This window comes from Prionailurus bengalensis, chromosome F2, assembly GCF_016509475.1.
Source record: "Prionailurus bengalensis isolate Pbe53 chromosome F2, Fcat_Pben_1.1_paternal_pri, whole genome shotgun sequence".
NCBI classification, from domain to species: Eukaryota; Metazoa; Chordata; class Mammalia; order Carnivora; family Felidae; genus Prionailurus; species Prionailurus bengalensis.
The window spans coordinates 6423215-6450371 of NC_057353.1; the positions used below are offsets into that span (position 1 = coordinate 6423215).

The following is a 27157-nucleotide window of genomic DNA, read 5'->3' on the forward strand; positions in this document are numbered from 1 at the left end:
TAGACATTTTTATACATTATAAAAAGATCTGAATAGGTCTAGTTACCCTCCGTCACTATACAAAGTTAGTACATTACTGACTGTATTCTTCATGCTGTATGTTACCACATCCTTGTGACTTATTTTATACCTAGAGGTTTGTACCTCTTCATCCGCTTCACCTATTTCATGCACCCCTCCACCCCTCTTCTCCAACAATCACCAGTTTGCTCTCTGTATCTGAGTGTCTCAAACATTTTTGGTTTATCCATTTCCTTTGTTTTTTAGATTCTGCATATAAGTGACTCATACAGTATTTGTCTTTCTGTCTTACCTGACTTAGCATAATACCCTCAAGCATTCTCAATATGAAAATAAGAATCTATAAACAATCACAAACCTGTGTGTAAGTACAATTCTTCTTTTTACATTTGCCACATGTAAATAAGTCAGTCTGGGTTCCACCCGTCTTGGCCATCTGATGCTCTCTGATGGCTTCTTTGGTCAAGTTTTTCCGCATCTCTTTGAGTTCATCACTAGCCATTTCCTGTCAAGGAGGTGGCAATACCACTCAGTTATAGGCACCTTCTATATATATCCTGACTGCTTTTTATGTTCAATTAGCTTAATAATAATAATAGAACAAAAATCAACTTCTGAAGTTCTAAAAGTGAAAAATTAGTATTTTTTCCTCATAGAACTTGTAAATTTGCTTCCTTTTAAAATTTCTCCAAATACTTATAAGTTTGTATGTGAAAATGAGATTTACTGTTTAAAGGTTTATAAACAACGTAACAATCAGGTAGCAATGAGCACCTCTAGTATCCAGATTTATGGTCTGTACCATCGCCCTCCCCAAAAAGGAACCAGGGACCTTTGGAGGAATCTTTGGTTCCCATTTTGAGTCAAGAAATGCACAGGATAAGCTAGGGTCATCTTTTTGTGCCAGAGAAGCACGGAAGCCTCCAAAGACTCTTGCAGTCGACTCAAACGGACAGAGGGGCTAAGATGAAGGAGCTCCCATTAGCCAAGGATAGGACAGTTTCTTCAGCCATCAAAATAAATTACTGTACAGAAGCAATCCCCACTGGGTAAATAAAAATGTCACAAATCCATGATGATACTGAAAAAGGAGAGCACAAGGATGCAAAAACAGAAACAAAAGCCCACAGTGGCCATTACTACGGCACCAACTCCTCATTCTGATCAACTGCTAACTAAAGGGCAACAGTTCCACATTTACCTGCCTTTCCTATCCAACCCAAAAGAGTAACTAAGTGCCTGAGCTTATAAGGGAAAGTGCTTCTTTGTCAAAGAAATCTAGCTAAAGATGTGAAGGGAGTGACAGAACTTTAGAAGTCACTATTTTGCAACTCCTAATAAAATAACCAATTCGGGCAAGGAGCATCACGAGACGAACATGAGACGAAAGGTCAAAGGAGACTTTACACCGGGAGTATCGGACTGTCCGCATCCAAACCCACTGACCCATCTCAGCGTGCTAACAGTCCAAAGCAGTAAGACGCTGTGCATCTCCTGATGTGGTGCAACATGGAGCAAAAATCACCAGTTACCAAGTCTTTGTGGGGAAAACAGCGGAATTTGTGTGTAATCAAGCCTAGAGAGCTAGTTTCCAGTTTACAGAAAACTTAAATAACATCATGAGGGAGAAAAAGAAAATTCATACCGTGGGATACAGAAGAAATAAACTGGTTTCTTCAACAGGTCAGTGTCATGAAGGAAAAAAGGGGGCAGGGGTAAGAGAAGAGACTGCTATGGATTTAAATGCATATATACAGAATCTTTAGAAACCAAACTAAAGGCAATATGTTGATGTGGATCCTGACAGAAAGTAATGTACAATCAGGAAAATATGAATATAAATTAGGAATTATTGTTAGCTTTGTTGGATGTAGTGATGACAATGTAGAAAGTTATATTTTTAAAGGTTATCTCTCGCAGGTTTATAAACTAAAAAGATACAATGTCTCAAGGGAAAAAAAGCAAAAAAAAAAAAAAAGGGATAGGTGAAAAGGGTGACAAACTCTTGAAAATATCAGAAGCGTGGGTGATGGATATACAGACGATCATTACACTCTGGTCTCTAATTTAAAGTTTCAAGTTATTTTAATGAGGTTTTTTAAAAAATAAATTTTAAAAATATAACAATTTTTATTAGCTATAGAGACAAATTCATTCTCTTGGATGCATAATAAAATAATGAGACTGCAGAATATGAACAGCTATGTCTATAAATAGCAAGCTCTGAATTGTTTTTCCATCATTCCCTAAAGTTTAGGAATAGTCGATATGATGGACCAGTTTTATGGGGTTTAACCATGAAAAGAACTCAGAAGTTACAAAGTCTGCTTGCAACTAGATACTCAAATCTTCAATTTCGTGTCAATCCAAAGTAAGTAAAAAACACTTTTGCTTTTTGACAATGATTTAAGGCAATCAACCAAACATCATGGGACAGTTGTGTAAGCAACGAAGTACTGATACCAACTGATTCAATCACCTTACGTATTTGTCTAGTACGTTACACACATAAATATCAGAATAGCTAATAAGGATTTATTATAAATGTAGTATTTATATAGGACTTCATCATTCAGACAGACTTTACTTGGCATCATGTAGTCACATCATGGAAACATTATTTTCACATATACTCACCTCTGCTGTCATCCTAGCAAATAAGTCAGGAGGAATATTTCCACACAGTACGTTTTTCCTTAAATTTGGATTCTTAGCATCTTTAAGATTTGATATCCTACTTCGTACTCTATTTTTGTATTTCATGTCTGTATTCCTTATTTCTTGATATATAGGTACTAGGCCGTTAAGGAAAAAAGGTTAAATTATAGAAGTAAGGTATTTTTTCCCCTAGTTCAGCAAAATAAGAACACCTGAAATTTCTAAGCAGTTCTCCACAAGTTCCCAACATTAGATTAAGCTAACAAGGCACTGCTTCTACCTCGTTGCTTGATCTGAAACTGGCAAGTAATAGTGATCCTACTTTTATATCAAGAATGAGCAATACTTTCTTCATAATGTTTAATGCCAGCAGCACACAAATTAGAAATGTTTCAAAAAGTAACTTAAGTACTCAGTCTGAGAAAACTTGTAAAAAGAAGCCTGAATTTATATAAACTTTTGCTTGCCCAAATCTGAATTCTACAAAGGATCCTAAAAGTCTTGATGACACAGCTCCTTTGGGACCCACTGGGAAGAAACCCATTCACGGTGGCCCCAAAGGATCGCTTCTTGCCCCAGCTCAGCAAGAAGCTAGTTTAGCAGGTTCTTTTCCTCTCAACAGAAAGCACAGCATGCCATCTAACAAGGCCATGGATAGTTCCAGGGTCACACTGTCACCTAGACATGCAAGTCCCCTCTCCCAAAGCCCTTTCAATGGTGCTCAGCACAAACACACTTCCCTCCTGATGATGAAGTCAGGGGACCTCATATGCTTTGCTGAGTTCCCTCAAACATGAGACCCTACTTCACACGTGGTGTGTATGTTTTCCGCACCCTTTTGCACGACTTCAACTGGGGTGTTATATTCTCAAGTTGCAAGGCAGAGAAGTAAAAATACTATCAACACATATGTTTTCCTTTTGATTAACAAGAAAACAACAATAAAATGACATGCCCTATTGTTTCCCAGCAAAACGATACAATCAAGATAGAAACTGAAAAATGAAACTCTGAATTCTATACAGGAAGAAAAAAAGTTAATCTATACCAGATTATTTAAAACAATCATGAATATACACAGAAAGGATATCTTCCTCAATTTGAGATCCTAATTCTTCTTCATCGGCTCCAATAGCGACGTAGTCATCTAAACACAGGCACAAAGAATTATCAAGAATAAGTGATTATGACATATTAAAAGAAAATTTCAATAGAGAGTAAATTAAACTGCATTCCTATTTCTTCAACCCCATTGCCTTAATAAAGAGTCCTTTTTGTTTAGTTTCATTTGAATCTGGTCTCTTTACTACCCACTAGACTCTTCTGGATTCACCTAATGTCCACAGTGCTCCTGCAATGATGACTCCTTATCCCTCAGGAGTGGGGAAGTAATTGATCTAGCAGGCAATTCCTCATTTCACAACTCCATAAATTCTGGTTGCTCCAGCAGAGAGTAGAGAAAGTTATAGAAAGAACTGTCTTGTCTCCTGTGACTCAGGCTTCAATGCAAAGAAACCATTCATTTCATCTGCCAATCACATATATGGACACACTCAGAAGACTCCTATGCAAATATTCAAACAGATAGAAGGAAATAAAAAGAAACTAGGAAGAAAAAAGAAAAAATATATAAAGAAACAGGGAATCAAAATAGAAAAGGCAGAGTAAGGAGAAAAACAGGTCACACTAACTATGGATCAAGTATAATAGAAAAGAAAAAGAATGAACTTGTATAAGATGGTAAGTATTTCTATATGTAAAACTTAAAAGTTAAAATTTTACATAAGAATGGATAACTTCAAATTAAATTAAGGCTCGCATATATATAAATCAAGATCTCTTTTTCACTTAAAAAATGGTAGAAAATGAATTACAAATATAAAACTTAAATACCATATTTCATACTAACATTTAACGACAGGACCCAAATACAGTATCATTAACGCTCAATCTGGGGAGCAGAGTAATTATAGTTGTCCCTCAAACACCACAGCAGTCAGGGACGCCAACACCCCATGCAGTAGAAAATCCTCATATAACCTCTGACTCCCCAAAAACTTAGTAATAGCCTACTGTTGACCAAAAGCCTTACCAATAACATAAACAACACATACCTTACATGTTATATGTATTATATACTGTATTCTTATAATAAAGTAAGCTAAAGAAAAGAAAATACCATTAAGAAAATCGCGAGAGAGAAAAATACATTTATAGGACTGTACTGTTTGTGTTGAAAACACATCTGCATTATAAGTGAACCTGCGCAGTTCAAACCCAGTGTTCAAAGGCCAACTATACCTTGCAGGTTACAAGTGGAGGGGAAAGATTTGCGAAAACCCTTTAAGTTACTGTAAACAAAGGAAACATCCATAGACGAGAAGGAATCTCTTCCCTGGAACTACACAGCAGGCCCCACGATGCCCGTACCTCTCTGCCAGCAGTAAGCCCTGTTTGCCACAACGTCCTCCTGCACTGAGCAGCGCAAGTAGCTAGCACGGGGCTGCTGCCGGGGAGGCAGACACACGGGGGTGGCCGCGGCAGAGGTGGCGCAAACAAAGGACTCGGCGATGGAACAGGGCACACTAAACTTACCTCCCGTTCGGAGAGCGGCTGCAAGCATCTCCCTACACTTCAACCGCACAGAATCAGAAGTGCTCGGTGCCCGAGGGAAAGACGAAACATAAGTATCTCGGGCATTTGCCTCCTCCTTTCTGCTGCTTATGTTGCCACTGGAACTACTAAAATACACACACACGCATACACGCCAAAAAGAGGTCAGGAAAAAGGCTCTTAAAATAACAGCATTACTATCCAAAAACAAAATTTCTTGACCTCAACAAATGACACAGTATTCAGTGACATGAAAACAAAAATGGTGTTGCATACACGTTTCTAAAAAGTTAAAATCTTCTTAAATCTGAGACTCATTTCGTGTTTTTTTAACCAACTAAACATTTGATCTTTTTAAACATTAAACAATATTTTTAATATTTAAGAAAATACACATTACAGCTCAATACAATAAATAAAAAGCAAGGATTTTGGTTATACAAGGGGAGGAGGGGATGACACCAAAGAATACAACAGCTCTCAACCAAAACTAGAGGGAAAAACAAGGTTAAAAAAAACCTTATTCCAATTAGACAACCAAAGAGGTTTATATTTAAAACACTCCCTTCAGGATAAAAAACATGTATAGTGACAAATGAATTGTAAGAATATAAAAATGTCTCTTTAATTTCTCCATAGAAACATCAACTCAATCAAGGACAGTTTAATAGTTTTTGAGTCAACCCGATCATTTCAACTGCTGCTGATTAACTTCTCAGAGTCTCACTAAAATTACTTTCTGCGGGGTTTCAATTAACTTTTTTTAAAAACATTTCTTAAGCGTATTCGTTTGTTTTTGGGAAAGAGTTTACATGCAAGTGAGGGAGGAAGGGGGGGGGGGCGGTTGAGAGAGAGAATCCCAAGCAGGCTCCACGCTGCCAGCACAGAGCCTGATGCAGGGCTGGTCATGATCCCAGGGTCGTGGGATTGAGCCCCATCATGTCGGGCTCCCCGCTGAGCGTAGAGCCTGCTTGGGATTCTCTCACTCCCCCTCTGCCCCTCTCCCCTGCTCTAAAATTAAAAATTAAAAATAAATAAATAAATAAATAAATAATGGGGCACCTGGGTGACTCAGTTGGTTACGCGTCTGACCTTGACTCAGACTCAACTGACTTTGATCTCACAGTTCTTGGGTTCGAGCCCCACATCAGGCTTGCTACTGCCAGCCTGTCAGTGTTGAGCCTGGAGCCTGCTTCAGACTCTGTCTCCCTCTCTCCCTCTGCCCTCCCCCTGCTCATGCTCTGTCTCTTCTCTCTCAAAAATAAATGTTAAAAAAAATTGTTTTTTAATAAAAAATAAAAACTGCATAAACAGATACAGTGGACAGAACAGTCCTTCTGTATCCTTCTACATTTAATCATCTCCTAGAAACTTTGTCTTCTTCAAAGTGTGTGTGAGAGTGTGTGCGTGTGTGTGTGTGCGCGCGCGCGCGTGGACAGATACCAACCATTTTGTCAGACTTCATATTGATAATACTATGCTTTTGTCAACAGGCTCTATCCCTAAACTTCAATTACATTAAACAGATAAAAATACACTACGAACTTATTCCTACTTCAATATCTATTTAAAATTATCTGCCTATACTTTTATATTTTATATTCAAGGCATTAAGTCAAATGACTTTGAATGTAACACAATTGAAAGCATTTGTTAAAAACTTCATAAATTATGGCCTATACTTTCCAAAAATATTAAGGTCATGAAACACAGTGACAGACTGAAAAATTACTCCAGATTAAAGGAAGCCAGAGATGATAGCTAATGCAGTATGTGATCTTAGATGATACTTTGGAAAATCTTTTTCCTCTGGAATAAGGGGAAGACCGCTAAAATACGAGTAAGTCCTACAGATTAGAAAAAAGTATCGTATTAATCCTAACTTCCAGATTATTAAGATCTACATTGTGGTTAGATGTAAGAAAATGTCCTGTTCTTACGAAATATGCACTGAGGTATTTAGGGATATAAAGGACTCTTATTTAGGGGCACCTGGGTGGCTCAGTCAGTTGAGCGTCTGACTTCGGCTCAGGTCATGATCTCAAGGTTCGTGAGTTCAAGCCCCGCGTCCCCACGTCGGGCTCTGTGCGGGCAGCTTGGAGCCTGGAGCCTGCTTTGGATTCTGTGTCTCCCTCTCTCTCTCTGCCCCTCCCCAGCTTATACTGTCTCTTCCTCTCTCAAAAATTAATAAACATTAAAAAAAAAAAATTAAAAAAAAAAGGACTATTATTTGGTTCAAAATAAAATTATTCACGTGTCTTAAGTATGTACACAAACATAAATGTATGTGTATACACATACACTGGCAATTGGGGATTCTCTTTACTATTCTTACGATTTTTTAAAAGTCTAAAACTATCTCAAAGAGTTAGAAAACACTGAATAAATTTTATTAACACCTGATGTTTAAACCCTGTCTTTAGCTTACTTCCTTTAGCATCTAGACGAAGTTTAGTTAGTCTAATGCGTAAAATAACAGTGTATGGGACATAGGTCACTGTTATTGAACAAAGGAGGGGTATATTATCACTTTGGGGAAAAATACTAAGAAATAAATGAAGTTAAAATAAGTAGCCTAAAACTTGAGTGCAGCAGAATCATGTGAATAGCTTGTTAAAAACATATTTCTGGGCCCCATCACCAAAATTCCTGATTCAGTAGTTTCAGGGTAAAGCCCCAGATTTTGCTTTGCTAACAAGTTGCCAGGTTCCCCACCCTTCCAGGGACCACACTTTGAGAACTACTGCTCTAAATCAAAGTCAAATGTTAAAACACAAGCTTCCCAAGAAGAGAGGAACAAAGGCCTCACAAGAGGTAAGGAAAAATTTGAACCCTTTTTCAGTTCTTATGACAGCTAAATTGGGAAGGAAAAAAGCATAAAGAGAATTAGATCCAGGTCACCCCCCCAAAAAAAATCTAAAAATGGAATGTGGTAAATAAAGGAAGTAACCACTTGAATCCTGTTTTTTGTTTTGTTTTTCTTTAAAGTAGGCGCCACATCTAACGTGGAGCCCAACAAGGGACCTGAACTCACAACCCTGAGATCAAGGCCTGAGCTAATATCAAGAGTCAGATGTTTAACCGAATGAGCTACCTAGTTGCCCCCCAACCACCCGAAAACTTAATCAGTGCCTTCATTATCAACTCTATTAATGCTATCCCAAAGATTCCATTCAATTAAGCTTGTTGAATACAGTGTAAATAATTTCTCCTTATTTATGTAATGTCAGAATTCTAAGTCTCTTTTAAATTTCCAGGAAAATCCTATGAGAAACCTTAGAATATTCTATTTGGCTAGAAACACTTACTAATTCCATTTCATTACAAAACAGAAAGAGAAGTACACATAAGTGACCATAAATAAAACCAAAATACAACCATGGAGTAAGTGATGGTCAAGTAGAACTATGACTTCCAACAGAAAATGAATTTCCAAAAAGTGACATACCTTTCTTCTCTTGCTTCAGGGCTATTCTGTGATGTAACTGCAGTATCTTTTTTCTTTTCTTCAGGGTCTTTATCTGTTGATGGTCCATCTAAAAATTATGAAATCCCTCAGTTGTTAGCATTAGTTTAAAAAAAAATTACAGGGGCACCTGGGTAACTCAGTCGGTTAAGCATCCAACTTCGGCTCAGGTCACAATCTCACAGTGTGTGGGTTCGAGCCCCACGTCAGGCCCCAGTCTGAGCTGTCAGAGCCTGGAACCCGCTTCGGATTCTGTGTCTCCCTCTCTCTCTGCCCCTCCCCCACCTACACTCTTTGTCTCAAAAATGAATAAACGTTAAAAAAAATTTTTTTTTAATTACAAAATGGAACTACTGCACGTTATCAGGTTATTTATGTAACAACAAAAAAACACAAAAATCCTAAATTTTCAACAGTAAATAAAGTTTATGTAAGCTATTCTATTAACATATGTACTTGGGTATTTTTCACAATGCATGCTTAGTCAGCATTCCCCCCAAAAAACCTCCCTCTTTTGGTGGGAAGCACAATTCATATGCCAGTGGGAACCTAAAATAGAGAAAAATATACTTAAAAATACAGTCTTAAAAAAATATATATTCATTAATTAGTAAAATGGAGAAAAACATATAGAACAAAGGAAAGGAAAGAATATGGAAATAACATCAGCACTGTCATTTTATTTATTCTTTTTAATTTTTTTTTTAACATTTATTTTTGAGACAGAGAGAGACAGAGCATGAACAGGGGAGGAGCAGAGAGAGAGGGAGACACAGAATCCGAAACAGGCTCCAGGCTCTGAGCTGTCAGCACAGAGCCCGACGCAGGGCTCGAACTCACGGACCGCGAGATCATGACCCGAGCCGAAGTCGGACGCTTAACCGACCGACCGACGGAGCCACCCAGGCGCCCCTGCACTGTCATTTTTAAAATGACATTTTTAAAATGACAGTGCAGGGGCGCCTGGGTGGCTCGGTCGGTTAAGCTTCCAACTCTTGATTTTGGCTCAGGTCATCTCACGGTTTATGAGTTTGAGCCCGTGTAGGACTCCACACTGAAAGTGCGTGGAACCTGCTTGGGATTCCCTCTCTCTGCCCCTTCTCCACACTCGCTCTCTCTCATTCCTTATCTCTCTCAAAATAACATTTAAAAGTTTTAAAAATTAAAGTGCAAAGCATATATAGCAATCTTAACAATTTTTCACGAAGTCAAAAAAATTATTTCAGGGACAGTAGATAAAGAACATTTTCATAAAAAAGACTTCAGGATTAGTATGGCCTAACACTTCCTCTATCTTAAAAAATCTGCAAAGTAATACCAAGTACACAAGCTTTAAGAGGTAAGAAGGTGTTTAAAAAAAAAAAAAAAGGTAAGGGGTGTAAAACAGGTTGGACCAGTGCAATCCTTTAACAATGAAAAGAACCATTCGCGTTTAAATCAGCCAGAAGGGCCTTCTGAAACTGGGTTCAGAAACTGTTTGGATCTACTGCATAAATTATCCCACTCATCTATCTACATTTTGATCCCTACATAATAAGAGCTACATAAATACTTCACTTCCCCATCTTCCTCTGCACAGGATATAAAAGAACATATATTCAACTGATCACCAGGACCACCTAGATGACTTTTAAAGCATATCCTTATGCTCAAACTCCTATCTTGGAGCTTCAATCCAAATTTCTGCCAGTAAGGCCTGAGCATCAAAATCTCTAAAACTTCCTCAGATGACTTTAATATGCTAATCTAGATGAGGCTAACTGATAAGAAAATGGTACAAATCACAATTCTAGAACTTATCTTGTAAACATTAGGGTTACCAAATCTGAAATATAATTCAGGCCCCCTGTGATACAGTGTTAGTTTTCAGATACTAATTTTATTGCCCTCCTTTATTTTTTTATCTGAGAGAGAGAGAGAGAGAGAGAGAGAGAGAGAGAGAGAGAGAGAGAATCTTAAGCAGGCTCCAAGCTCAGTGCAGGGCCCAATGCAGGGCTGAATCCCACAGCCCTGGGATCATGACCTGAGCCAAATCAAGAGTCGGACACTCAAATGACTGAGCCCCCCTGGCGCCCCATTATTACCCCTCTTTTTTCTCTACAGTTCACGTGAAAGGCCCCAAAACCTAAAGATGGTATAGCACTGTGAGGTAGGAAACAAAAATTAATAAAGACGTTAAAAAGTATAACAAGGACTAAGAAATATTTCAAAACTGAGGGAGTAGAAAGCATCTGAAAGGTGGCACAACAATGCAGTATACTATCTAACGAAGATCCAGCGCGGTCACACGGATCCCGCACACTGCTCTAGGAGAACTGGTGCAATCCTTTGAGGAAGCAGAGCAGTAAGGGCATTCCTGCTTCCTAAATACAGCGTCGTGGGCAATAAAACAGACCCAGGGAGAAGTGCTCCAGTTCTGGACTGGGACTGACTGCAGACCACACCTCACTACCAATCCAACCGTGCACAGAATGCTTAATCTCAATCTCTCAATGCACACGTTCCTCATCAGAAAATGGGAAATATAATGGCACCTAGTACACTGGGTTCCTGGGAGGATTAAATGCATTCATAAAGGTTGATGCTTGGCATATGCACGTATTCAAAACTGTGCTACCATGTAGCAGCAGTCATAAATCTTCTAGAAATCTAGTTAATAATCTAAAGAAAAAGCTTTAGGCAGAAAGATACTCATCAAGACATTATTTATAATAGCTATAAAGCTAAAAAAAACACATATCTAACAGGTAAGAAATTAAAGCACAATCACCCAGTGGATTATTCTGAAGCCAATAAAATGGAATTAATGATGATATAAAGACACAAATGTTTTTCATTAAAAAAGGCAATATAGGGGCGCCTGGGTGGTGCAGTCGGTTAAGCGTCCGACTTCAGCCAGGTCACGATCTCGCGGTCCGTGAGTTCGAGCCCCGCGTCGGGCTCTGTGCTGACAGCTCAGAGCCTGGAGCCTGTTTCAGATTCTGTGTCTCCCTCTCTCTGACCCTCCCCCGTTCATCTCTGTCTCTCTCTGTCTCAAAAATAAATAAACGTTAAAAAAAAAAAAATTAAAAAAAAAAAAAGGCAATATAAGTATACATACAGCATAAAAAAAAATATATAGCTGAAGCAAAAGCTATACACCAGGAGAAAAAAAGATAAGAAATGCAACAAGACATTAACTGATGGTTGTATTTAGAGACAGACTTAAGGATGATTTCTTTTCCTCCTCCAACTCTCCAAATTTTATCTAATGAACATGGAAATCTTTTAACATAAAAAAAAAAAAAGATTTTAAAAGAGAACCTGTAATGAGATCTGATATCTCCAAAAAGTATAAAAGAGTAAAACTTCTTTAAATTAAGATTAAATAGAACTACAATGTCCCACAAAATGTAAACCATCTTTCTAGAAATAAAAACACATGTATATCGTTCTCAGTCAGTGTGTATGGCAAATTTTCATTACTTTAGAATATGGAATTCGACTTAAAATTTAAATTAATTATAAACACACAAAGTTTCAGTTGGTCTTTAAAGACTAGATTATTTTAAAAAGCTTTTGATTTTGAAATAATCTAAAGCTTGCACAAATGTTTTAAGAATGGTACAAGAAACTTTACTCAAGATTCCCCAAATGTTAACGTTTGCTACACTTGCTTCCTCATTCACTCACTGCCCCCTACAGATACGCATGCATGTGTCGTATATATTCACACATGCACATCATTGTGCACACAGGCATAGTTCTTTTGAACTATTTGAAAGTAAGTAGCAGATATCATGCTCCTTAATCCCAAAATACCTCATTATGTATTCCCTAAGAAAAAAAAATTCGGTTGAATAACCACAGTAAATAAATTTAAGAATCACACAATACTGTTTACTTACCTACAGACATTACAAAAATTATGTCATTGATCCCAATTTACAATTTTTAGTCCCTAGTTTCCAAGATCTCAGAAGTAATAAGGTTTTTTGTTCTTGCTCTTGTTGTCTTTGAAATTGTAAAAGGTTCAACTTTTTCTATTTTTCTCTTCCACATAACGCTAATAACTGCTTAGAGAAATGGCTGATTCGAGGGCTGGGGCAGGGAAGACAGATGAGCCCAACACATTTTCTGGCTCCAGAATATAAAAAAGAGATCAAGAAAACTGAAGGGGGGCGGGGGATGTCAAAAGGACACAAGAGCCAGTTTGAATGGGTGCCCACTGGTCAAACCTGGGAAAATGGAAATATCAAAAAAAATATGAACAGTAATGGATAAAATAGGACTCCATGTGTCCCCACTAATAGAAAAACAACTGGAAAGTAAAAGGAGGGTTCTTTCTCATAGTAGAATGCGGACTTAGCAATATTGAAGAAAATTACAATTTTGCAACTATCACTATAAAATGTGGTCTGGGCAAAAATCAGTGAATACTAAACAGGGGATGAGAGGAGGTCTGATGAGAAGCAAGATAGTTTCAGGGTCTTAAAGTATCTCTCACAGAATACCTATTAGGCGCAACAGAAAAAACGATAAACTACATGGTGTACACCTTGACTGGGTTATATCAAAATGAACGTCATCATCATCAATGCCTCTGGAGGTGACATCCGAGAAGGATATAACACACTTACATAGTATTCCAACTATGTGTGCTCAACCTGATCTAATCATGAGAAAATAACAAATAAAGCCCAAATCAGGAACATGCTATTAAAAATAAAGTGCGGGTAGGGGCGCCTGGGTGGCGCAGTCGGTTAAGCGTCCGACTTCAGCCAGGTCACGATCTCGCGGTCCGGGAGTTCGAGCCCCGCGTCAGGCTCTGGGCTGATGGCTCAGAGCCTGGAGCCTGTTTCTGATTCTGTGTCTCCCTCTCTCTCTGCCCCTCCCCCGTTCATGCTCTGTCTCTCTCTGTCCCAAAAATAAATAAACGTTGAAAAAAAAAAAATTTTTTTTTTAATTAAAAAAATAAAATAAAATAAAAAAATAAAGTGCGGGGGGCGCCTGGGTGGCGCAGTCAGTTAAGCGTCCGACTTCAGCCAGGTCACGATCTCGCGGTCTGTGGGTTCGAGCCCCGCGTCAGGCTCTGGGCTGATGGCTCAGAGCCTGGAGCCTGTTTCCGATTCTGTGTCTCCCTCTCTCTCTGCCCCTCCCCCGTTCATGCTCTGTCTCTCTCTGTCCCAAAAATAAAATAAAACGTTGAAAAAATAAATAAAAATTAAAAAAAATAAAGGGTAAAGCATGATAGATGCAACCTATTCTCAAACAGTTCAGAAAAAATGTGCACGTGTATGAATATGCGCATACGGAGAAAGAGAAGACAAGTAATGACAAAACAAGCATGGCAAATATTAAAAATTAATGGGTCTAGAAAAAGTATACACGTGAGTTATTTTTATTATTCTTGTAAACCTTCTGTAAGTTAGAAAATTATTTCAAAAATGTTTTTAAAATGTATGACAACTTTCCCCATGGGGAAAATTCTTCTTCTTAAAGAGGCATCCAGTTGTAAGTTTTAGAAAACAAAAAAGGCTAAATTTGACTAGTTTAAAAAGCAAAACCCTCAAGGAGGTCAAACTAACACCCTTCCCATTTCATATAAGGCACTGATTTCAATACATCTATATTTATAAACAGGAAAATATGCAAACACCAAATGTTTGAATAAACCAGATCACGAATACACATAAGGGAAGATCAATTATACCTAATAACTTTTTCCAGGATTTGATGAGAGACTTTGCTAAAGATGTAACTTCTTCATCTGTACTCTGCTTGCGAATAGCATTCACTGACATTCCAATTCTCGTGGACTGCAAGGGAATACAAAAAATTTGTGTAAGCTGTCTTTACTTCAGACAATTTAGTGCTTCATTCTGTTCTTTCTCATTTTCCTGCTTCCATGGTAGACCAGAAGAAAACCTGAGTTATTTGAATTCTTGTAATAGTATACTATAGAATTAAGATACATGCATCTTCAGATCAACACTGGACTCAAGGTTATTAGCACAGAGATCTGCAGACAGATAAGCTGAGCTGCTATTGTAATAAGGTTGGCTAACTGTAAAATGAAATCAGTCCTTCCATATCCCTTAAGGTAAGAATAAACTATAAAATATTTGTATTATACAGAAGGCATGAAGCAACCATGACTAACATACGCACTTCTTTGCTTCTATATATTCTTCTATGTAGATTACTTTGTGGATCATCTGCTGCAACTTTAATGAGGATACTCAAATATTACCATCTACAGAGGTTTAAGAACATTTTTTTTTTTGCCCCACATCAGCATACAATTACAGATACTAAAACGGACTTCACAGAGGGGCCCCAGGGTGGCTCAGTCGGTTAAGGCATCAGACTCCTGATACCGGCTCACGTCATGATCTCACGGTTCATGGGATTGAGCCCCGCATCAGACTCTGAACTGACAGTGCAGAGCCTGCTTGGGATTCTGTCTCTCCCTCTCTCTCTGCCCTTCCCCCCTTTCTCTCCCTCTATCAAAATAAATAAACATTTGTTAAAAAAAGGACTTCACAGAATACAGTAATATATCATGTGGTAATACTATGTACCCACAAATATGCTGGGAGCATCCATATTCACTAATCTTCCTAACCACCATTTATTTTTTTTAATTTAATTTATTTAAGTGGACTTCATGCCCAATGTGGGGCTTGCCCTTACAACCCTGAGATCAACAGTCACCTGCTCCACTGACTGAGCCAGCCAGGCACCCCTTCCTAACAACCTTTAAGCTTGATATCATTATCCCTACTCATCCAGCAATACACCATACCTAATTGGCAAAACTGGGATTTAAATGCACCTCCAAAGTCCAGCTCTTTCCAGGACATCAATGGTTTTCAAATTGTGCTCAAAGAACACAAAAGCTGTGACAGGCCAATTAAGGATGATAAATAAAAAAACAAATGGTAAATTATTTAGTTAGTTCAAATTGTTAGTAGACGATCTTTCAAGACATATGGTCAATGGAAGAAAAAAACAACAAAAGGAATTGTTAGTGGTTAAAAAAAGCAGGAATCCCTGCTGTAAACTTTAAGGTAGAGTAATAAATGGGTACTTACAGTTTTCCTGCTAAATTATTCAAACTCCTCAACAAAGAGATTCAGGACAGAAATTCTGCTCAAGAATTTAGAATATGTGTTTGGCCAGAATGGCCTAAGCTGTATCTATGGAAAGAAAGCTGTGCAAGGCAGATAAGGTTCCACAGCAGAAAGATAAAGGGGATTCCACAATTCTAAAATCCTAAAATGGTTTGGGATTAATGTTTGGGGAGCGTTTCCCCCCAAAGAAAGTGGTCTACTGCTTTAATAAAATGCTCTTGGAACTTTTTTAATGAAGAAAATACTTTAGAACTTTTTAGAACTCTTCTAAAACACTTCAATATAGAAAATTGTCCACAAGCAAGTTCCTGGGCCAGATGGCATAGCCTACAACTGTGTGGGCCCAGAGCTGTCCTACTGGATACAGCTCACTGCTTAGAAGCCAGGCCTGCGATTACAACCAAGTACTGAGTGTCAGGTCTGACTTCCTTATCCTGATGCCTTTGGCACTCCTCCTCCAGCACCCATTCACAGCTCTTCCTTACTACCACCCCAAAACCCACCCCACCCACCCACCCAGAAGAAAATCTATTTTTGGAACGAGTGGAAGAAATCATTTGAGCTACTAATACAGGTCTGAAGCTTGGGGCTGACACAGATTGGCAAAGAAAATGGAGCTTTAAGAGGTAGTCAGAGGCAAGCAAAGATACAGGAAGAGCATGAACAAATCATGTACTTTGGGTGACTGCTTTTTAACTGTCACAGGATGTTTTCATCACTAAAGAGTCAATAATTTCCTACTTAAAACCTACGAAAATCCATCCGGAGAATGCAGGAATCCGTAACAAACATACTTCTCTAAGGAAGAGACTATCCAGTCAAGAATAGTAAGAAACAAGGCTGCTGAGGTAGAGTGAAAAACAAAGATCTGGGTAGGTTTTTTTCCTCCTTTTGAAGAGAGTATTTGGGGAACAGCAGATGAAACTAGAGAGAAGAAAGGATTATGAAGCCATTTTACTTGGATAACCAAGTCTAAACGTACCTCTAAGAATTCTCTAGACTCTGGACTTTTCCTAAAACCAGCAGACTTTAATTTATAGGATATAAGAAGTGCCCTACAAAAAAGTACTGTGTGCTCAAATAACATTAAGGACTGTAGATTTAAACAGGCTTCTTGTTTGCAGGACTAATGAAGGTTTTTGAGATCAACTATATACTGTGAAATTCTAGACACGGAAAATGTATGCCTTTGCCCATGGCTGGCCATCTGGTTTCTATAGAACACCAGCTATGCAATTATAAAGACACTACCCTGGAAAGATGGAGAGGCCACTAAGCTGACTTAGGGAATCAAATGCACACTGCTGGTAAAGCAGAGAGGAATGAGTAGTGAGATCAAGAGATGCTGTCAGCATCACAGGAAATAAGCAGATTGGTATACTCTAGAAGAAAAATCACCTTTATGATCACTCATGAGTTTCCACCAAGAAGATTTAAGATACCCCCTAAATCTTAAAGTAAAAACATAGAGCTACTATAAAACATTGAGAAAAATTAAAGACTTAAATACATGTAAAGGCATCCCATATACATGGATCATAAGACTTAAATGTTAAGATTGCAATGCTAAGAAAATCAGACTAAAATAAAATCCCTATTAAAATCCCAGCTGCCTTTTGTGTAGAAATTGATAAGCTTATCATAAAGTTCATATGGAAATACAAGGGACCCAAAATAGCCAAAACAATCTTGAAAAAATTGAAGGACGCATAATTCCCAAATTCAAAACTTACTACAAAACCTCAATGATCAAGGCAATGTAGTCCTATATAAGGAGAGACATGATTAACAGATTTAAGAATCCAGAAATAAATCCCAACATTTTTCTGTCACTGATTTTCATTAAGGATCTCAAGATAATTCATTAGAGAGAAGAATATTTTAAAAAGGTGAGAGGTGCCTGGGTGGCTCAGTCGGTTAAGCGTCTGACTTGGCCTCAAGTCATCTCACAGTTCGTGAGTTCAAGCCCCCGCATCAGGATCTGTGCTGCCAGCTCGAATTCTGGGGGGGTGGGGGAGGTTGTGTGTGTTGTGTGTGTCTGTGTCTCTCTCTGCCCCTCCCCTGCTCACGTTCTCTCTCTCTCTCTCTCAAAAATAAATAAATAGGGGCGCCTGGGTGGCGCAGTTGGTTAAGCGTCCGGCTTCAGCCAGGTCACGATCTCGCGGTCCGTGAGTTCGAGCCCCGCGTCGGGCTCTGGGCTGATGGCTCGGAGCCTGGAGCCTGTTTCCGATTCTGTGTCTCCCTCTCTCTCTGCCCCTCCCCCGTTCATGCTCTGTCTCTCTCTGTCCCAAAAATAAATAAACGTTGAAAATAAATAAATAACATTTTTTTTAAAAAGCTGAACTAGATATCCATGCATAAAAGAATGAAATTGGACTTCTTTATACCACACATGAAAATTAACTCAAAATGAATCACAGAACTAAATGAAAGAGCTAAAAAACAAAAGAATAAATTTGTGTAGCCCTGAATTAGGCAACTAAAGCACAAGCAACCAAAGAAAACAACAAATCAGACTACAACAAAATTTTAAGCTTTTGTGCTTCAAAGAACACCACTAAGAAAGTAAAGCCCAAGGGGAGGTAACACTTGAAAATCCTGTATCTCATAATGGACTTGTATCTAGAACATATAAAGAACTATTACAACTTAAAAATAAAAAGACAGGGGCACCTGGGTGGCTCAGTCGGTTAAGCATCCGACTTCGGCTCAGGTCACGATCTCACTGTTCGTGAGTTCGAGCCCCGTGTCAGGCTCTGTGCTTACTGCTCAGAGCCTGGAGCCTGTTTCAGATTCTGTGTCTCCCTCTCTCTCTGACCCTCCCCCGTTCATGCTCTGTCTCTCCCTGTCTCAAAAATAAATAAAAAAACGTTAAAAAAAAAAAAATAAAAAAAAAAGATTTAAAAAAAATAAAAAATAAAAAATAAAAAAAATAAAAAATAAAATAAAAAGACAAATTATCCAATTTCAAAACAGGAAAAGGATCTGAAAAAACAGTTCTCCAAAGAAAATATATGACTGATTAAGAAGCGTATGAAAAAGATGTTCAACATTAGTCATTTGGGAAATGGAAATAAACACCACAATGAAATATCACTTCACGCCCAGTAAGATGGCTATAATCAAAGACAAATAATAAGTGTTGGCAAGAATGTGGATAAACTGGAACCTTCGTTTACTTGCTCCTGAGAATGTAAAATGGTACGGTCACGTGGGAAAACAGTCTGGCAGGTCCTCAAAATATTCAACATAAAGTTACCATACAACTCATCATTTCGACTCTTTCAGATCTCTACCAGAGAGAACCAAAAACACACAAACCTGTACATGAATGTGCACAGCAAGCAGCATGAGTCTTAACAACCAAAAAAGTAGAAATAACCCAAATATCCATCAAATGACAAATGGATAAACAAAATGTGGTATAACCATACAGTGGACTATTATTCAGCCATAAAAGGGAACGAGGGACTGACACATGCTACAACATGGATGAACCCTGAAAAGATTATGCTGAGTAAAGGCCAAAGGGGCACCTGGCTGACTCTGCTGGGAGAACATGCGACTCTTGATCTTCAGGTCACGAGTTTGAGCCCCACGTTGAGGGGTAGATCATAATTAAAATAAAGAAATTTTTTAATCTTCAAAGGAAAAAAAACAAGGCAGGCAGACACAAAAGGTCATATATTATATGATTTCATTTATATGAAATTTCCAGAATAGGTAAATCTGTAGAGACAAAAATGTGGCTCGATTAGTGGTTCCTAGGGCAGAAGGGGGAGAAATGAGGAACGGCTGCTAAAAAAGGCACCCCAGAGGCTGGTGTCCTGATGGCAGCTGCTGTCACTGACAAAGAAAGTGAGGTTTTGGGAAATCAAATCGGGGCCAAGAGTCCAACTTCCTTTCCTTTCACGGTGAGATTACAAACTTGGAAGATTTAGATTTTATTCTTCTTGAGAAGGCAACTTTTTCTATAATGATAACTTAGATTATTGATTTATGTTACCATCTTTTAAAAAAAAACAAGAGTTAATAATGATTTACACCATAACAGGACAATACAAAAAACTTATTGGTAGTAAAAATGTTTTGGCATTTTAGGACAATTACCTATCCAAATCATGACACATTTTAGCACATACCTGTAATAATTCCAGGGTCATGGGAATATTCTTAAGCTCCTTCAGCAAATCCAATGCTCCAGCCTATAAAATAAAATAAAATAAAATAATTGCAGATGCAATTTCCCAGATGGTAAAACAAGGACTAACTAGAGATTTAAATTTACGTTTTCCCATCCACAACTCACTATGGCTCACTTATTCATATTAGTGTGTGTGTGTGTGTGTGTGTGTGTGTATGTATACATATATATACACATATATATGTGCATACCAGGATGATATATATACACATATATATGTATATATATACACACATATATGTATACATACATATATATACACACATACATATATACATACATACATACACACACACACACACACACACACACACACACACATACATAAAGGGGGGCAGGGAAAGAGGGGTAGTGTTTTCCAAATAATGATTGCAACTCATTAAAGGAACATAAAATCCATTTACTGGACTATGACCAGCACTTGTTTGTTAAAGTTCATTTTAAATAATATTTGTTTATATGTGTCCAAATTTGAAATGTAAAATGTGTTTCTTACCCTGGTGGCATAACACACCCCACATTTCCATGAAGAACACCTATTTGATTAAGGAGCCAACCCTGAAAAAGCAGGAATGAGGGTCAGAAGATACTATAGCACCTCTAGCATTCACACACAGTGAGAGTGGGAAAGGGCCTGTCTTTACTAGAATTCTCTTGAGGTCTCCTGTTTCTTACTCATCTGTCACAAAAGCACTGCTGTTGGGGTGCCTGGATGGCTCATTCGGTTAAGCGACCGACTTCAGCTCGGGTCATGATCTCACGGTTGGTGCGTTCAAGCCCCACGTCGGGCTCTGTGCTTACAGCTCAGAGCCTGGAGCCTGCTTCCGATTCTGTGTCTCCCTCTCTCTCTGGCCCTCCCCCACTCACACTCTGTCTCTCTCTCTCTCTCTCAAAAACAAATAAAACATTAAAAAAATTTGGGGCGCCTGGATGGCTCAGTCAGTTAAGCGTCTGACTTCAGCTCAGGTCATGATCTCACGGTTCATGAGTTCGAGCCCCATGTTGGGCTCTGTGCTGACAGCTCAGGGCCTGGAGCCTGCTTCAGATTCTGTGTCTCTCCTCCTCTCTGCCCCTTCCCTATTCACACTCTCTCTCTTCTCAAAAATAAAAAAAAACATTAAAAAAAAAATTTTAATTAAAAAAAAAAACCACAGAAACAATACTGTCTACCTAATTCCTACAAAGTAGTAAAAAGCAGATTCTGAGAGAAAATTCAGAATTAAGATGTATGTTAAGCTCACAGGCCTGTCCACTGCCATCTAGAATCAAAGACTCCCATATAGATGATGAAGACAGAACAAAATAAGACTCCTAAAAGAATTACATAAAGCACCTAAAATTAAAAAAGGAATGAAATGAGAAGCAACAGCACCACCTTATACCTTGTGGCCAAATATTCCAATTTGATATTCATTTGTGTATCATATTTAATCTAATACCCTCACTTAATCATATTTTACTTAGTTTAATATTCACTTAATGTACTATATTTGTACACATTATTCTATATGCCACTAATAAAAAAACGATTAAACTATCATAGTATTTTCTTATCACTTCTTCACACTTTTATAATTCTTGTAAACCTGAAGTTTTGATCATGTGCCACCTTTTACATACATAAAAGAAAAACATAAGCAAAATAAATTAGCTAAGGTGCTTCTAAAACTACTTCACATTCAGAATCCAATGATTATGAATCACTTATTGACTCAGATTCAATTATATCTGTTTTTATCCACAAAAAAGTTGTAGAGAAAACAGTAGTAATGCAGCATTTCATAAAAGAAGCCATCAAAGGGGCGCCTGGGAGGCTCAGTCGGTTGAGTGTCCGACCTCGGCTCAGGGCCATGATCGCATGGCCCATGGGTTCCAGGCCCACACCGGGCTCTGTGCCGACAGCTCAGAGCCTGGAACCTGCTTCAGATTCTGTGTCTCACTCTCTCTCTGCCCCTCCCCTGCTCACGCTGTCTCTCTCTGTCTCAAAAATAAATAAAACATTTAAAAAAAGAAGAAGAAGAAGAAGAAGAAGAAGAAGCCATCAAAGAGCTAAAAGCCTTTAGCTCTTACCTGGCTTTGTAGTGTGTAGAGAGCTAGTTGTTTTCACCCCCACTGCTCTTCAACCATTTGGTTCCCTAAGGTTCAAAGAGCACTCCACTAATGTCTTTAAGAGTTTCTTCCAAGCCACTGACACCCACTCTGCAAACGTTGATGCTGGGTTTGATGTTCTGCCTGTGAAAGTACATCCCAATAGCCATCTGGTCGACAATACATGTGTAACTCATTCTGCTTTCTGAAATGGTAAAATACAAAAACTAGGCACCCTACGAATCAATGAAACACAGCATACCCCAGGGAACTAGAAAGCCCCAGAGCATGTCCCTCAACATGTACCCCCAAGGAAGAAACAAGCACGGAACCCTCATGGCATTATCATATTTCTTAAATATAAAATTGAGTCAAGGCTTCCAGTCATGTAATTTTTCCATTTAAACTTGACAGGAGCGCCCGGGTGGCTCAGTTATGCATCTGACTCTTGATTTCTGCTCAGGTCATGACTCCAGGTCGTGAGATCAAGCCCCACAGCGCAGTCTGATTGGGATTCTCTCTCTGCACCTCCCCTGGGTATGCGCTCTGTCTCTCAAAATAAACTTAAAAAAAAAAAACCAACAAACAACTGACACTTAAAAAATAAGTAAAATAAAATAAACTTGACATCAGGGTGCCTGGCTGGCTTAGTGGGTAAAGCAGGCAACTCTTGATCTCAGAGGTCATGAGTCATGTTGGATGCAGAGATTTCATTAATTAATTAATTAAAAAAAAATAAAGTTGACAGACAACAGACTCAGCTGTGGAGAATAAAAAAACATTAACTTTCCTTCTGGCAACAGGTATGTTATTTTAATTTAAAACTTAAGTTCAAAAACAATTATGAGACAGGTTACTATGAACGATTTTTTTTAAGTTTTTTTTTTTTTTTTTTTAGAGAGAGTGTGAGCAGGGGAGAAGGGCAGAGGGGACGAGAGAGAGAGGCGGGGAAAGAGAGAATCCTAAGCAGGCTCCACACTCAGCACAGAGTCTGACACAGGGCTCAATCTCACAAACCATGAGATCATGACCCTGAGCCAAAAACAAGAGTTGAACAGTCAACCGACTGGGCCACCCAGGCACCTGTTTTGTTTTTTTATTATGAAGGATTTTAGCGATTTACTTCTTAAAGATCCCTTCTGATCTTAAAATTCTACAAATTATTTTTAGAGGTAACTAAAAACAGTGAAACACTGCAGGTGTTAGAGAAGAAAACCAACACTGACTTTAAATTTACTGTTAATCAGAAATTCTACAGAAATGACATCTTGTGAGCAAATGGGTTCTTCAATCCCACATCTATAAATCCCCAAAAACCTTTGAAAAGCAAGATTTCTCACAGATTTTCAACAAACTCATTTGCCAACAACACCTAATCTCAACATACGTAAAGCCATTTATGTTCTATATATCCCACTTCATGTGACAGTACTACATTTCACTATAAAAATGTTAATGTCTGATTACTAGGAACTGCCCAGATCCTGTTGAAGATATATAATGTATGTACCATATTATCTTAATAAAACGTGAGGTGCTCAGCAATCAAAAAGAATGAAATCTTGCCATCTGCAATCACATGGATGGAACTAGAGGGTATCATGCTAAGCGAAATTAGTCAGAGAAAGACAAATATCATATGACTTCACTCATTATGAGGACTTTAAGATACAAAACAGATGAGCATAAGGGAAAGGAAGCAAAAATAATATAAAAACAGGGAGGGGGAAAAAAACATAAGAGACTCTTAAATATGGAGAACAAACAGAGGGTTACTGGAGGGGTTGTGGGAGGGGGGATGGGCTAAATGGGGAAGGGGCATTAAGGAATCTACTCCTGAAATCATGTTGCACTATATGCTAACTAACTTGGATGTAAATTAAAAATAAATAAATAAACATGGTTAAAATAAACAAATTAAAAATATGGATTTTTTTTTTTTTTTAATTTTTAAAAACCTGAGGGGCATCCGGGTGGCTCAGTTGGTTAGGCATCCGACTTCAGCTAGGTAATGACCTCACAGCTCATGAGTTCGAGCCCCACGTTGGGCTCTGTGTTAACAGCTTGGAGCTGGAGCCTATTTCAGATTCTGTGTGTCCCTTGGTCTCTGCCCCTCCATGGCTCACACTCTGTGTCTCTCAAAAATAAACAAACATTAAAAAAAATTTTTTTTTAAACGTGACAATTTCGGAATTCTCAAATATATCAGACTCTAAAAGTTCTGATTAAGAGATTGTGGACTTGTATCCTATAACTACCAAAGACATTTTTCTTCTACCTATGCCTCCATGGACTTTCCAATCCATTTCTGACCTAGGATCAATCAGAGAGGAAGATAAAGAACCACACTTCTAGGAGTCCTTGAAAATGCAGCATCTCCTTAGACTTACATAATGCTGTCTGCCACATATAAAGTTGATTCTTCTAACACATCAGCAATGTGGCATAAGGTTTAAGTTGCTTTCCAAGCAATAGATAAGATTTGCATTAATTTCATCACACTCTCCCTTTACACTCAGATCTCTTTGGTGAGACTGAAATTAGAGATACAAGCTATGGAAGGAAGAAAAAGCAAAATAACATTAATTGGATGACGCTATGACCTTTCTCATAATCACACTGTGTTCTGGCCAAATAAGATGAATATGTCAATCACGGTTCTTTAAGAAATAAACAACTATGATAATCTAAATGAACAAAAAGGCAAAAAACAGATGATCATATATATTAATTCAGTGACAAAAGCTTCTTTGAATATTACTATGTGCCAAGCATCATGGTAAGCCCTTTATATATGTGTGTATATATATGTGCATATGTATGTATACACACATATATATACATGCAATTCCATCTTGACAATAAACCCTATAGAAAAAGGTAATCTTTTTCTCTCCATTTTACAGAAGAGGAATTGAAAATCCAGACAATTTAGGAAACCTGCACAGTCATATGATCATTACTAACTAAAAAAGGTGAAATCTACTCACTTCTGTCAAATTATACTTATGCCTCCCAACAAATACTAACACTGTGTACCAAACTCTGAGGATACAACAGTGAGCAAGACAAATCTTTTGTGACTTCAGGGAATTTAAAATAAACATAAACCTTTGAATATCTACTTCAAAACTTCAATTATACAAAGAAACAAATTCAGAAAAGGAAAGTGACTTGGCCAACTGATAGGTAATATAAAAGGACAAGAATTATAATCTCCAGACCCTCACACCGCTGCTCTCTCCATTTCCTAGGTCCACTGGTAGCAGTTCTGCTCTGTGAACTTGGGTGAATAGCATTACCAAACAAGAAACTAAATTCTATCCTTCCCCAATAATCACCTGCCTCTAAAGGTCAAGTCTATTAGATTGCAGCATCTCCTACAGATAATGATGCAAGAGAAAGAAAGATTCTACCTTATCTTCCAGAGTCAAATTTAGTTCACAGTACTGGCTGAAGAATAAACAATACTATCACATGACTTTATTACATGGTTGGTACTATCTGTCATCAGAAACAAGTACTTTTACAAAATATTGCATTCAAACTTGTACTTAGCACAGAGCATATACAACTTTGTATAGGACACAAACATCCTCCTCAAGAAGATGTATGGAGAAGGAAGCAACATGGAATATACAGTTAAGAACACACACACACACACCCATACTTATATATACATACGTATGTGTGTATAGATATGCGTGACATATATAGAGATATATCTATATAGATATAGAGTTATATCTATATAGATATAGAGAGATATACCTATATATATATACATATATATATATCAGATCGAAATTCAAATCTATGCACTGCCATTTCCTAATTATAAGATCTTGAGAATGTTACTTCTTTTTCAAGCTTCAGTTTCTTCGTATGTAGGACAGCATAATACACTGACCTAGAAGAATTCAAATGGTCAAATGGAGTAATAAAAAACATATGAAGTATTGAAATAGAGTGCCTGACATGTAGGATATGGTTGATAAGGGATACAAAGAGATAAAAAGATTTATCTACTTCCATCATAACAATATTCTCAAAAAGCCATAAACCAGCATTTTAAGCATTATTTACCTCAATCAACTCAAACATCTCTCAGTAAGAATTATAAGATTTCAAGGCTTAAAAAACTAAGATGCTACTCATTTTTTTTTAAAAAGGAAACACTGTAAATATTTGAATTATGGCTCAGGAACATCACTATATACTAGAAATTATAATTTTATTATGTCATCTCAAATGTGCATTTATTCTACACCAAACAAAAGAAAAAATATATAAAATTGACTTCATCAAAACTGAAAGAAAAGACACTATCAAGAGAGTGAAAAGATAACCCACAGAATGCAAGGCAATATATACAAATCCTGTCTTCCATAAGTCTAATATTCAGAATACAAAGAACTCTTACAACTCAAAAATACAAATAGTTTAAAAATGGGCAGGGGCACCTGGGTGGCGCAGTCGGTTAAGCGTCCGACTTCAGCCAGGTCACGATCTCGCGGTCCACGAGTTCGACCCCCGCGTCAGGCTCTGGGCTGATGGCTCAGAGCCTGGAGCCTGTTTCCGATTCTGTGTCTCCCTTTCTCTCTGCCCCTCCCCCGTTCATGCTCTGTCTCTCTCTGTCCCAAAAATAAATAAACGTTGAAAAAAAAAATGGGCAAAGGATCTGAACATTTCTCCAAATATATAGAAATGGCCAACATTGAAAAATTTTCACCATCATCAGTCATCCGAGAAATGCAAATCAAAACCACAATGAGACACCTTTTTACACCCACTGTGATGGCTATAATCAAAAAACATGCAAGTGTTGATGAAGACTCCATGCAATGGAATGCCCACCAACTGCTGATAAGAATTTAAAATCGTGCAACTTTGGAAAAGTTTGTCAATTTCTCAAAAGGTTAAACATAATTATATGACCTAACAATTCTACTCCTAGGTATATACCCAAGAGTAAAAAAAAAAACCAAAAAA

At 37.9% G+C, this 27157-nt stretch overlaps 1 protein-coding gene across 1 annotated transcript in view; it reads right to left on the reverse strand.

The window, feature by feature from the left end:
* The window catches only part of TCEA1 (transcription elongation factor A1), a 43341-nt gene that overhangs the window by 9484 nt on the left and 6700 nt on the right, over positions 1-27157 (reverse strand). Inside the window, exons 2-8 of the mRNA XM_043601076.1 lie at positions 20016-20078; positions 14451-14556; positions 8741-8828; positions 5275-5420; positions 3770-3826; positions 2659-2813; positions 380-526 (exon numbers count right to left, since the gene is read on the reverse strand). Of these exons, the coding sequence (XP_043457011.1) occupies positions 380-526; positions 2659-2813; positions 3770-3826; positions 5275-5420; positions 8741-8828; positions 14451-14556; positions 20016-20078 (762 nt within the window). The remainder of the gene's footprint in view (positions 1-379; positions 527-2658; positions 2814-3769; positions 3827-5274; positions 5421-8740; positions 8829-14450; positions 14557-20015; positions 20079-27157) is intronic.